The sequence below is a fragment of the Malaclemys terrapin genome, chromosome 1 (assembly GCF_027887155.1).
Source record: "Malaclemys terrapin pileata isolate rMalTer1 chromosome 1, rMalTer1.hap1, whole genome shotgun sequence".
NCBI classification, from domain to species: domain Eukaryota; kingdom Metazoa; phylum Chordata; order Testudines; family Emydidae; genus Malaclemys; species Malaclemys terrapin.
In genome coordinates this window covers 192,277,393-192,291,854 of record NC_071505.1, presented here as the reverse complement: position 1 = coordinate 192,291,854, position 14,462 = coordinate 192,277,393, and the positions used below count along the sequence as shown (strand labels likewise).

Sequence of the window (14,462 nt, the reverse complement as noted above, 5' to 3'; positions counted from 1 at the left end):
AGTGCAGCCTCTCCATGACAGATGTAGTAATTAAAGAAATTTAGTCAACTGACTGGACCTGTAAACTTAATCCAAGTGTAGTTCAGCTCTGAAAAGTGACTTCCAAATGCCCTGGTAGGGTTTCATACTTTGGTGTCTCACTAACGCCATATCAAATTTGTTTCTGGCTGTGAGAATGACAGATTATGTATTCAGCCACCAGTAGCTTGCCAATCATTTTACCATCTAAAAAACTGATAATTATAACTACTGTGATAAAGAATGTTACAGTTGAAAAGCAAACCAAAAAAATTCTGCTGTGCCTAGACACAGTTCTCTATCAAAGGATCTTTGAATACCTATCTTTGATCACAAGTCTAATTATCTGAGAGGTAAAAACAGCAAACTGACAGCCTTAATACAAACTTAACAAAATGTTATGGCCCATGTACCATTCTTAGAAGTTTTAATAATTATTTTATTACTTTTATGATAATTATTTTTCAAGGTAAGATCTACTGTAATAACTAAAGGCTCATCTTAATTTCAGTAATGCATTTACTATAATCAAGAAACCCTTCAGCAGAAGTAAACAGCTATGCGGTACAAGATGGTTATACAAGCAGTGATTTGGATTTGTTTGTATTCCCCCTCTCCCACATGCAACTATTTTTTGACATTTGTTTATAGACATTTATCTGGTGATTGTAACACTAGCATCTCAATACCTTTGAACCTATACAAATGTGTTAAAATTAGCAATTCTGCTATTACTTTTCTTTTTTGCCAATCTGTTTTTTACAATAACTTCTATGCCTTGTGAATAGGGTTGCCAGGTGTCCAGTTTTCGACCGGAACACCCACTCAAAAAGGGACCCTGGCGGCCGTTAAAAGTCCGGTCGGCAGCACAGCAGGGCTAAGGCAGGATCCCTACCTGGCTCTGCGTGGCTGCTGGCCAATGGGAGTTGCAGGGGTGGTGCCTGAGGGTAGAGGGAGTGCACACTGCGCAGAGCCGCCTAGCTACGCCTCGGAGCTGAGAGACATGTCGCCGCTTCCAGGGAGTGCCCAAAGTAAGCACCACCCAGAACCTGCACCCCTCACTCCCTCCTGCACCCCAACCCCCTACCCCAGCTCTGAGCCCCTTCTTGGAGCCTGCACCCTGCATCCCCGCCTACACTCCAACCCCCTGTTCCAGCCCTGAGCTCCCCCCCACACCCAAACTCCCTCCCGGAGCCCATATCCCAACTTCCTGTTCCAACTCAGAGCCCCCTCCCACCCTGGAGCCCACCCCCAGCCCACAGCCCTCATCTCCCTGCACCCCAATCCCCTGCCCCAGCCTAGAGCCTCCTCCCACATCCTGAACCCCTCATTTCTGGCCCCAGCCTGGAGCCCACACCCCCAGCCGGAGCCCTCACCCCAACCCCAACCCCCTGCTCTAACCCAGTGAAAATGAGTGAATGAGGGTGGGTGAGAGTGAGCAACAGAGGGAGGAAGGATGGAGTGAGTGGGGGACAGGGCCTCATGGCAAAGCCTCAGGGAAGGGGGCGGGGCAAGGGTGTTTAATTTTGTGCAATTAGGAAGTTGGCAACCCTATTTGTGAGGTAGCAAACTCATTTAGAGCATTCACTTACTTACAAATGTTAATGAATAATTGTTGGGACATGATTTTAGATACTTATAAGATTACTACAGAAAAACCATTGAAGGAGAAAAGTTGAGCAAATTTAGCAGTGAGAACATTTACATAATATTTATACGGTCCTGTTTTTCTGGGTTCCTTTTGTCATTGAAGATCTAATTTTTAATCATGGCTCTTCTTTCTACAGCTTAGTTTCTTCTTCTTGGAGCTTCAAGGAAATCATAAACTTGTGCTTATGACAACCATCTACTGCTACTGAAACAACTGTGATGTCAAATTCACTATTTACAGACTTCTACACAGAATGAAAACAAGGTGAGAACCACCATTGCTGTTCAACTGCTTTTAAAAAAAATATGAACAGCTTATTTATTAGCAAGGAGTGCACACAATGTTGAAGTCTCCAACATGTCAATGAGAGTTTTTTATCCAATATATCTGAATGCCTTCCCTCGTGTAAAAATTTGTCCTTTCAAGAATATATAAAAATAGGAACAGTGAAAGTTTCATTAAAGTTCTTCCAAAGATTTTCACCATGTAAAGTTACTAAAATGATAAAATATCTACTTCTTACCTCGTCTTTTCAGAATCACTGGTTTTGTTCTTTAGTTTTCCTTTATTTTGGTGATTCTCTCCTGTTGCATAAAAATATGATTTTGAACCAACTGAATAAAACATTCACTTAAAAGGACACCAACTCGAAAAATCACACTTTGTCTGAAATTTTTTTACCTCCAGCAGTTACAAATATCTCAGATTAATGTAACTGAAAGAAGTTAATAAAAATATCACTTCTTTCTTTATCCAATTTGTTTACTTTGGAAATTTACCACCACTTTGTGTACAATTTCTCCCTTGCTAGAAGTCCCTTATAATTAAGAAGAAAACCCCTTTAAAAAAAAGTTTCTTTAAACAATTGTAACAATCACATATTATAAAGAGGTTATATCAGCAACAAGCTAAAAATTATTTCATTTTGAAAAATTCCAGTTGACATGGTCTAATTTTTGAAGGATTAAAATATCAATATGAGCCTTATTGTAACATATTATAATTTCAATTTGCTGTATTTAGCCACAATACTTAAAGAATACCTTGCTGAACAGACTCATACAGTTCTTTTTGGCTTTACATTGAGAGGGGAAAGAAATTGAGAGAATAAACACTCGAGTATACCCAATCTAAATAAATCATTTTCTCTACCTATGCCAGTCCATGCTGTAATGTTCTACAGGTGAGGAGAATTCATGACAAAGTTTCTTCCTCTCTATTACATCATATCAGGCAGGTAAGTGATTGAAGTAAACTCCAGTAATTAATTCTAGTACTTCACATATCTTAATATTGTGATGATTACTCAATGGGTTGGTTCCTGTGATAATTTAAAGCTATAACTTTAAAATAATTGTAAAATGGATAATGAATATATTATATATTAGTGGCATTTTTATATTAATTTAGTACAAATGCTAGAGGTAAAAGCACAACATAATGAAAATGCAACAAAATGAAGAAAAACTTTTGGAAGTATTTTGATTTCTATTCTGGTCTGCTGAAAATAAGAAGTGAAATCACTGACTCGAAAAGGATTTTTGCTCACTTTCTTGCCTGGAGATGAAGGAAATGAAATGTAAGATTGGATGTTTGAATGTGTGTTTATAATTAAATCAAAATTCAATGTTTATCATATTTTTATTTTTGTTTTGAATGTTTAGTAGGTTTTAAATGAAAACTTTATGAGACAGTCAATTATTTTGCTGCTCAACCTTTCACCAGTCCATGATCAGAAGTTCTGATTATCTGTGTAAGCAAAATGATGTTTTGGGACTCCTAAATAGACAATTAATAGTTGACAATGTTCAGTTATAGATTTGGTGAGTGCTGGATTTTGCCAGGGATCTTCATGACATGCTAAGTTATGAAAATCAGGGTTGTCTCAAAAAAAAACTAATCGTTCACAACTGGATAAAAGGCTTAGCAAATGCGAGGATATACTTTATTCTGATTCACTGAAATACTCCAGGAAGATTTTTTAAAAATCACCGATTTAAATTAGGCTGAGGCGCTGTAAAACTAATTTGAAAATATGTGCTACTGCAACTTTAGATGAAAATGTATAATGAATATATTATACATTAGTGGCATCTTTTATATGAATTTACTAAAAGTGCTATAGATTAAAAAAACAACATATGAAAATTAAGACTGTGGCTCTGCAAATACTTAAATAGGTACACCACTGCATTCACATGAATAGTCCCAGGGGACTATTTATGTACTTAAAAGTTAAAACATATGCATAAGTGTTTGTAGCATCAGGGACTAATATTTTTATTATCAACTTCTTAGTGGTATAAAATCTTTGTTACTTCAAAACAAAAATTACCTCAGTGTTAACAATGAAAAGTTACTTAGACTTTCAATATATTAATAAAATAATTATGAACTTCAGAATAAACAAACCAAAACCTTTTAAAAAATAGGAGCCTAAAGTTAAGATGTCTGTGGGAGCTCTGCACTGTGCAGGTTCAAATATTTACTGAAGGTGACACTTACAAATAATAATGCACAATAGTTTCCTCATACTTGTAGCCTGTGGGAAACTAGCAAGTGAGAGCCTGTCTGAAACACAGTGTTTTATTTCAGAGTAGCAGCCGTGTTAGTGTTTTATGTATATCCTCATTTTAGCATTTAAATGTACAGAGTAAATTCTCTTTTCATTATTACACTGGAGTGTTCTTTTAAGGAACTGATATTGCATGCAAACAAACATTCAAAAACATAACCAAAACCCCATTAAAACAGTTTTTGTACCTTTGTCCTGCTAATTGCCTAACTAGTTTGTAACGACCCATCTTCTTCTAATGTTTAAAGAGCATACATAGAAAAGAACACCACAAAATTAAGGGCAACACTAACTTAAGTCCAAAAAAGGAAAACATTCCAATTGATATGATTCTATTTTATCTTCAATGCATTTCATATTTAAAATATAAAAGACAACAATTAAAAGGAAAATGACTTGCTCCATTGTGTAATATAAGCCTCCTCTTCCACTGATCATCCAGATCAAGCACTGCTTATCTGAGAGCATTAATACTTACTTATAATCTCAATTTGCTCTTAAAATACAAAACTACAAAAACCCCTCTTCTGAAGTTTATTTAACATACCCATAGGAGAACATATTCAAATGTAAATGAAAAGCACTTACCCCTGAAACACTTTAAAGCTTTACCAGAAGTAACACTAACTCTGACAGGGAGTGCCATTAGGAATGAACAAAAATATACTACAGAAAGACAAACACACTCAAAAAAATACATGTAAACAACACTGAAAGGAAAAGAAGCCAAATGCAAATTAAAAAGAAATGGAGGCACCAGGGTCCTATATAAAATCTCCCACAAGCCACAGCCCTTCACTGAACAAAGAACCCGGAAAAGAATACTCACTCCCTCCACCCACCTAAAATCTGTAACTAGACATGCACAGCATAACTCCTTCTGCCAAATCAAGGCCAAGCTAAATATTTCCTTCAAAATCAGTATGAATACAAAGAATATCTTGTACTATAGACACTTACAAGGAAAACAAAAAACAAACAAAAAAACCCCTAAAAACTCTAAAGAGAACAGAATGAAAAGCTAGGCACATTTTCTAAGAAATTCAGATTAAGGAACAGCAATTCACAGCTCTATTACCTGCTTAGTCTTAGTGTGTTCTCTCCCCTAAACACTCAATCCTTCACTAGACCCCATTATTTCTTCTGCACCATCTCTAAAATGGATTAACCTTTTCTCTCAACAGCACCCAGGTTCATGCCTTGGGCCTCTCTTGCCTCAGCTATTACAAAAGCCTCTTTAGCCTTCTTGATACTCAGATTTTGCCCCTCCAGCCTATCCAAATACAGCTGTCAATATTATTTTCCTCCTGACCATGATTTTCTCCCTTCATAGATCTCTTTACTGACTTATAGGATCTTTCGGCATTAAGTCCTTGCAATACTTCACAATTCTATGCCAGCTAACATCTCTTCCCTATAATCCTACTACATCACATCTCTTCACTACTCCAAAATTTGTCTAGACTTGTCCCTTCCTACCTTTTCCGGCTTCAAAAATACCTTCTTTCTTCCTAGTACTTTACATATTATATATATATATGCTTAATTGTCCTGTGAATCATTCATACTACCAGATCACTCTTCAACACTTCCTGTTCTGTCATGTATTGTTTGGTGTTGTATCCACTTCTGGTTTTAGGGTTTAGTCTTGCATGGTGCTCTTTACTCTGGCTCCAATTCAGCAGAAGCATTTAAGCATGTGTAGTTTCAACAGGACTACTTTTGTGCTTAAGCACTTAAGAAATTACTCACCTAGTGCAGTAATGATGGTTCTTTGAGATGTGTGTCCCTATGGGTGTTCCACTGTAGGTGACTCCTGAGTAGAGTTGCCAACTTTCTATTGGCACAAAACCGAACACTATAGCCCTGTCCCTTCCCTACCCTGCCCCTTCTCCGAGGCCCCACTCACTACATTCCCCCTCTCTCAGTGCTTCGTTCTCCCCTACCCTCGCTCACTTTCACTGGGCTGGGACAGGCGGTTGGGGTATGGGAGGGGTTGAAGGCTCTAAATGGGGTGCGGGCTCCAGGGTAAGGCCAGAAATAAGGGGTTCATTGGGCCAATATAGTTACTAAGGGTTTATGTTTGGAGAATTGAGGCTTATTAAGAAGATGTATTGTATAACCTTTTACTGCTTGTGTGGTTCTCTCAAATTGCTTTGCATTCAGCAAATTGTATCCGAATTTTCACTGGTACCGGTAACAATCTGCCAGCCGTGGGCCAATAAAGATCCATCTCTACACCATCAGCCCCCTATTTCCCCTATCCTTCTGGCCGAAGTGATGGCGATAAGGAACACTGTCTTCATGGAGAGGTGAGTTAGTGAGCAAATGGCCATAGGTTCAAACAGTGGTCTAGCCTTTTAAAACAAGATTGAGGAATGGGGGTGTTTAGGTTGCGGGAAGATGTTCGCTATGCCTTTGAGACACCTCTTCATAGTTGGGTGGGAGAAGAAGTAGCCTTCTTCCTGTTTGTGAAAGGTTGCAATTGCCACTAGATTGACCTTCCGTGAGCTAACAGAAAGGCCTGATTTCTTTAAGGATAATAGGTAGTCTAATACAAATGGCAGAGTAGACCTAGCAGGGGTGATGCCTCTGGATTGGCAACAGATCTGAAACATCTTCCACTTCTGGAGGTAGGTGCAATGAGTAGCGCCCTTTCTACTGTGCAATAGCACCTCTTTTACCTCCTCAAAGCAAGATGCCTCTATGTGCTGGAACCATGAAGGAGCCATACTTTGAATCACAGGGTCCGCAAGTTGGGATGGAGAGTTCACCCCTCTTTCTGCGACAAGAGGTGAGGAGTGACCGGAAGGCTCATTGGTCGACAAACTGCCAGGGGCGACAGGTAAGGATACCCAGTGTACCTGGGTCAAGTACGGGCATTCAGAATGATGTTCACCTTGTCCTTTACCTTCAACAGGACCTTCCATCAATAGAGGAAATGGGGGAAAAGGCATACAGGAGGCCTTCATCCCAAGGAAGGAGAAATGCATTTCCCAAAGAATGATGCCCAATCCCCTCTCTGGAGCAGTACTGGGGACATTTCTTGTTCTGGGGAGTCACAAGTCTATTACTGACGTACCCCACTGCTGAAAAATGTTGTGTAGGGTTGTCACCTCTATTTCCTATTCATGGTTGTGCAGGAATTTTGGCTGACACTATTGGTCGTCGTGTTGTGTATTCCTGGTAGATAGGCTGCTGATATCAGAATGTTTTTTTAAATGCACCAGTTCCATTAACTTCAGTGCTTCCATATACAGGGAGTGAGACCAAGTGCCTCCCCATCAGTTTATGTAGTACATACAGGTCATATTGTCCATCATGACCTTTGTATGCATGTCCTTGATCAGCAGAAGGAAATGGATGTACGAGTTTCTGACCTCTCTGAGAGGTCAGAATCTGCTCAAGCAGATTCATGTGAAGGCATGTCTCTGCTGGGGACCATTGGCCCTGTACTATATGACCGTTGAGGTACACGCCCCTTTCTATGCGGTCTCCAGTCTCCTTTTTTCTTTGGTATCGGGAAGTAGCGAGAGTAGAAGCCTTTGCCCCTGAGATGCATGGGTAGAGGCTCTACAGCTCACATGGTTCACCTCTTGGTGTAGTAGACTCTTGTGAGAAGGGTTGCTGAAGAGGGATGGGGAAGGGAGAAGTGGATTGCATATCCATTCTGGACGATTTCAAACACCCACTTGTCGGAAGTTATCCATTCCCAGGGGCTGCGGAATGGGGAGAGGCGATCTCTGAAAGGAGGAGAGGAATCTCCCAGTGTGTAGTAATAGAGAGTGTTCTACGGGGACCTCAATCAACCCGTCAAAACTACCATTTTGATATTGATGGCTGTGACAAAGTAGTTTGTGGTCCCGACTGCTTCCGCTTAGGAAACCTCTTCCTTTGACGTTCATAGGGCCTCTGAGATTGCTGTTGAGGCATATATTGCAATGAAAAGGGCTTAAATTGTGGTTGAGGGCTATGCTTCCTTTTGTAGGCTGGAGTGTAAATTCCTAATGAGCGGAGGGTCACCGAAGAATCCTTCAGTGTGTGAAGGGATGCATCTGTCTTCTCAGCGAACAGCTTCATTCCCTCACAGGAGAGGTCCTCCACTGTCACCTGGACCTCTTTGGGGAAACCTGATGACTGCAGACACAAAGCCCTTCTCATAACCACTGCAGTGGAAATCAAGCATGTTGCCCATACTTGCCGCATCTAGAGCGGATTGGAGGGACATCTTCGCTACCAGCTGACCCTCGCTGATTATGGCTGAGAATTGGTCTTTAGGAGAATCTGACAGCTGATCAATAAAAGAATTTAACTTCCCATAATTCTGGTAGTACTTGGCCAATAAAGCATGGTAGTTAGCCACCCGGAACTGCAGAGAGGCAGATGAGTACGCTTTCCTGCTGAACAGGTCTAAGTATTTTCCATCCCGCTCAGATGGAGTGGGCCTAGATTGGTATTGGCGGCCCCTAGAACTAACTGAGTCCACTATAATAGAGTTCGGAGGCAGGTGAGAAAACAAACTCTGTGCCCTTTGCCGGCCTAGTACTTTTCGTCTACCCACTTACAGATTGGCAAGGCGGAGGCTGGGGTCTGCCATACGATTCTGGCAGGGTATGGAAGCACCTCATTCACAGGGAGCTCACTCTGGCAGAGGTGGAAGCATGTAGAATATCTACTAGTTTGTGGTGGTGTTCAGTCAACTCGTGTAGTTGAATTTGTAGGGCTTCTGCAACCCTCTGGGCCAATCCTGAAATGACTTGAAGTCATCCACCATGGATAGCGGAGGAGGCATCACTGCCTCATCAGGCGAGGAGAACGACATACAGGCTTGAAGGAAGCCCTCTCTTTCTGCCTGAAGGCTCGATTTCCTCCATCAGTTGTATGGGAGGTTCCGTGGTCCTTGATGCTGTCGCTGAAGGAGGGTATCACACTGGGGGCCCTGGAGATTTTCTGTCTCTGGGCTGGTCCCAGTATGGCCATTGGGGGTAGCTGGCTGACAGCTGATACCAGGGATGCCCATACTATGGAGGTTGAGGGGTTGGCAGGCGGTATACCTGTTGCCCATGCTGGAGTTGAGGCCCGTATGGCAGGTATGAGGAGTGTTGGGAAACCAGGTCCTCTGCTCACTCTTCAACCCCTCTGAGGAGAAGGGCAGTGCACAGCACAGAGAGGCCATCGATTCCAATGCCCTGGGGGAGCTCAGTACCGGGGCTCTGGTGCTGAGTATGGGGGAGTCCAGAACATCAGATATGGAGAGGCCAGAGATGCACACCAGAATTCTGTCGGTGCAGAGAGCATTGGTGCCAGTAGCTGTCGTTGCGGATTGGCTTGTACTGATCGAGACAGCAATGTGGGCCTGACCAAATAGTCCGCCCGTGCCACGTGCACGGTGCCGTTGATGTGACGACGTGGCCTTCCCCATGGTGGATTTTTTATGGTTTTCGCCCCTCTTGCTAACGGAGCTTCCTTGCCCATGCCTATCGGGTCTTTGGGCTGACCAACTTGCTCTGTCGGCTCAGTACCTTCTGAGCCCTGAGTAGTCGATCTATTCAGCTTTGATGCAGATAGTACCGATGATAAGGATGGAGCCGGGGAACATTTACAGCTCAATCTGCGCTCTCTGTGGAGACTCAGATCTTTTCTTAAAGGTCTTGAATGAGTGGCTCGTCTCCTGGGAATCACCTGCCTTCGACATAAAAGGTTGCAGTCGGTTGAAGGGCCGACTCCGTGAGTAGGAATTTAAGCTTCAATTCTCTGTCCTTTTTGGACTTGGGTTTTAGCTGCTGGCATAAACCACACCTTTGTGGATTGTGCTGTTCCCCCAAGCAGCAAATGCACTGCAAGTGCCCTTACCAGGATGGATTCCTTGCAGGTCAAACACTTCTTGAAGCCTGGAGAGCCAGGCATAACCTTGTCCAGGAGGTCCCAGGATTGGTGGGAGGCAAACCCTTTCTTCTTTTCTTCTTTTTCTTTGTCTTTTTTTTGGCAGGGCGAACTGGAAAACCGAAAGTACTTAAAGAAAAAAAAGCTTCAAGTGAAGCTAAATTTGCAAATCCATGGAGCGTTAATGATCCGTGAACGGAGTGATTGAGAAGGAACTGAGAGGGAAGTGCCCTGGCATGCTGGCTAGCCTCGAAGCGGGCGAGGAGCTGGGCACACCTATAATGGAGCATACCTAGGGACACTACTTAAAGAAGAAGCATGTATTTAACTTTTGCTTGGTCGGGCTAGAGGGCCCAGTGCCTTGCAGGAACAAGCCCTCATATTGTAAACATACTCTTCACTCAGCAACCAGAAATGTTTGCAATTCTATATAACCATTTTAAACAAGAACAAACTCTGATTGCAAAGGATAACTCTCATGCCTCCTCAACCACTTACAACTGTTACCAGGAAATATCAACACTTAACTACATTTAGGAAAAGCAAACTCTTTTTGAAGAGGACAATTACATAACTCTTAAAATCTTCATCTTTGGCACAGAAACAGAAGTCCCACCCATACACACCCCTGCAATGGGGATGATCCTCTATAAAGAGATTTGTTTGTTTGATTTTTGTGTGTGCAAGAAACTCAAGTTCTTATCCAAAAACTTATGGAATCTATAAGGAATGGATAGTGACTGCTAGTGTGTATGGGGTCAGTAGCTAGAGAACTATGTGCTCTCTACACACTGTATCCCCCTTGATTGTTTAACTTCTAATTTACTCCAAATGGAAGCCAGATTTCCTCAAAACATCCTTTATTCCTCAATTTCTACTTTTTCCTCCACCTATATGCAGTGTCTTTATTCTGACACTACTCTTCGTTTAGTAACCTGCCTCATTCCAATATACAGAAGAAAAAAGAAGGGAAAAAAAAAAAAAGAGTTTAGTGGAGCTATACCTCAGTGTTTACATTTACTTGCCACATAAAATACTGAATTGCATTATACCTTTTTATATTGTCTAAACTCAAAAACAACTAAGGGCTGGAGGGGGGGAAGGTGCATGGAAACCACTACAGCTTAAAGTGCTTCTTCTCCCCCAATTCCAAATTTTTTTTTTTTTTAAATATGTTGGGCTTTGATTTTGGTACTGATTAGTAAACTATGTGTCTTGAAATCATTATGTATCTTAAAAGTTATACATGCACGCTAAGAAAAAGGTGCATTCTAATCTTGGACCAAACATAACAGCAGCTGTACTAGGTCAGACCAAAGGTTCATCTAGCCCAATATCCTGTCTTCCAGCAGTGGCCAATGCCAGGTTTTTCAGAGCAGTGGTTCTCAACCAAGGTAAACTTGGTACCCGTAGGGGTACACAGAGGTCTTCCAGAGGGTACATCAACTCATCTAGATATTTTCTAGTTTTACAACTACAGGCTACAGAAAAAGCACTACTGAAGTCAGTACAAACTAAAATTTCATACAATGACTTGTTTATATTGCTCTATATACTATACACTAAAATGTGAGTACAGTATTTATATTCCAATTGATGTTATTTATAATTATATAGTAAAAATGAGACAGTAAGCAATTTTTTTGGTAATTGTGTGCTGTGACACTTTTGTATGTTTATGTCTGATTTTGTAAGCAAGTCGTTTTTAAGTGAGGCGAAACTTCGGAGTACACAAGACAAATCAGACTTCTGAAAGAGGTACAGTAGTCTGGAAAGGTTGAGAACCACTGCTTCAGAAGGAATGAACAGAACAGGTAATCACCAAGTGATCCATCTCCTGTCCAAAGGGATAGTCTGACCTGCTGCTCTTGCCTGACTCATTTACGTTGGTCTGTTTAGTTCCACTTTCAATTCCAAATGCATACTGATGAGTAAGATTTAAATAACAATGGATGAATAAAACAGGAACGGGACAGCTGGATAAGAAGAGCAGTATGACAATTAATGGGGAAAAAATATAAGACAAATGACAGTTTACTGAGATTTAGATATACAGTATTTTCAAGTCTGCTTGACTGTGGCACAGTTATTTAAGGGGGGGGCGGGGAGGGGAAAAAAAAAAAAAAAAAAAAAAAACACACCCTCATTGAATTTCCATTACTTTTAGAGCGAACTCAGGCAAATAAAAATTAACTCACCTGATGGAAGCACTGAAGACCAGTCTTTATTTCTTGCACTTATAGCATCAGTAGTCACCTAACAACAAATAAACAAGCTAGATTTTTCACAGAAAACATATTAGATAAATATTAAGTTCCAATGACATATTAGAACTATGTTTACGCTACAGATAACTATAAGTATTATCTGAAGAAATAAAATATTAAAAATAGGTTATGGTATCAACAGTTAAAAGCACTAGAATAGGGACAAATTTCTTTAAAAAAAAAAAAAGTAAAATTAGAAGAGATCAACTTTGGTGAGTAAAAGTAACTTACTTATGTTCTCATTCACTATAAATACATTAAAGCAGGGGTGGCCAACCTGCACCTGAGAAGGAGCCAGAATTTGCCAATCTACATTGCCAAAGAGCCACAGTATTATGTCAGCAGTCCTCATCAGCTCCCCCGCCCCGCCTGCCAGCCGCCCTGTGGATCAGTGCCTCCCCTCCCTCCCTGTGCCTCACGCAGGAGGCTCTGGGGGGTGAGGAGAAGAATGAGGTGTGGCAGGCTCGGGGAACGGGGCTGGAAGAGGCAGGGCCTTGGGGGAAGGGGAGAAGTGGGAACAGGGCCTGTGGCAGAGGCAAGGGTTGAACAGTGAGCATTGGAAAGTTGGTGCTATAGCTCCAGCCCCAGAGCCAGTGCCTATGGAAGGAGCCGCATATTAACTTCTGAAGAGCCACAGGCGGCTCTGAAGCCACAGGTTGGCCACCTCGCGTTAGAGCATAGATAGTTAACTAAGGCATCAGTCCTACAAGCTGTTCTGTGTGGGAACAAACCCACTAATGTCCAGGGGGCTCCACATATCTATACAGTCAATCCATATGGAAGAGTTTGCAGGGTCAGGACCTAAATATTTGTTCCAATATCGTAACCCCCATCTACTCTACCAGTGAACCAGCCTCAAAGCCCTGTTCATCTGTTTCTCCCACAAGTATCTCTGTGACTTTCTTTGTCATGCTTTCCTTACTGTTGTCTGCCAGGCAATTAACCTCACTCATCTAAATACTATTTCTTCTATTCCAACAATAAGTGAATAATTAATACCAATTTTTTTTTAATTAAAAAGCTAGATGGACAGACCATTGTGTGCACATTGCATAAGCAGCACAGTTGCATTATTGCACTACTGTAACCTTTGTCCTCTTTCTCATCTCTCCCTACCATTTGGCACTCCCACTTGCTATGTCACATCTAAAATTTAGACAGCAGTCTCTTTAAGGTAGCAACTGGGACTTGCCTCGGTCAATGAAACACGCAGAATACTTATGGGCAATCTAAAACAATAGCACAACACAAGCTTCTACCTTACATGGTTTGCTTTATTAGTACCGTATTTCAGCTAAATGCCCACATGAGCTACATCCAATCACAATGTATCGGGAAGAAGATATTTAATCAAATTCTAATTTTGTCACCAATTTGGCAGATATCACACCACCCTACTTTTGGTAGCTCAGATCTTCAGGGCTGTCGCTAAAATTCAAGACTTTTCGTAGTGCCACAAGCATAGAGGTCATGATTGCATATAATATTGACAAGAATTCAAAAATATAAAAAAACCTTGTAAAAACATTTTTGCTTGCTATGGGCAAACACTCCCTAACTCAAAACCACAAACAAGGAAAGCAAGGGTAAAGCCATACACCTATACACATCACTTTATCATACATACACACCCTCTCTGAAACCCCACACTGTCCCTACTGCAAGCAAATAAAAAATTATTGAAGTCTCAAAGTGACATCCAGACAGTCATAACTCTGCCTCATGACAGATGGCAATGATTCTGTGGAATTATTCCCTTTTCTAGTTTTTGTGATTTTGTTTTGGGAGCCATTTGCCCTTTGGAACCTTAGGCTACATCTACACTACCCGCCTGAATCGGCGGTTAGAAATCGATCTCTCGGGGATCGAATTATCGCGTCTCGTCGGGACGCGACAGTCGATCCCCGAATCGATGCTTGTACTCCACCAGGGGAGGTAGGAGTAAGCGCCATTGATGGGGGAGCCGCAGAGGTCGATTTGCCGCCGTCCTCACAGCGGGGTAAGTCGGATCCGATATGTCGAATTCAGCTACACTATTTGCGTATCTTAAATCGACCCCCCCCACTCT

The 14,462-nt window shown here is 41.6% G+C and overlaps 1 protein-coding gene across 3 annotated transcripts in view; it reads right to left on the bottom strand.

The window, feature by feature from the left end:
• The window catches only part of TTC3 (tetratricopeptide repeat domain 3), a 137,556-nt gene that overhangs the window by 70,978 nt on the left and 52,116 nt on the right, over nt 1-14,462 (bottom strand). For all 3 annotated transcript variants that reach the window (XM_054048969.1, XM_054048987.1, XM_054048978.1), the window contains 2 exons: nt 12,326-12,383; nt 2,193-2,253 (listed from right to left, as the gene is read on the bottom strand). In XM_054048969.1, the coding sequence (XP_053904944.1) occupies nt 2,193-2,253; nt 12,326-12,383 (119 nt within the window). The remainder of the gene's footprint in view (nt 1-2,192; nt 2,254-12,325; nt 12,384-14,462) is intronic.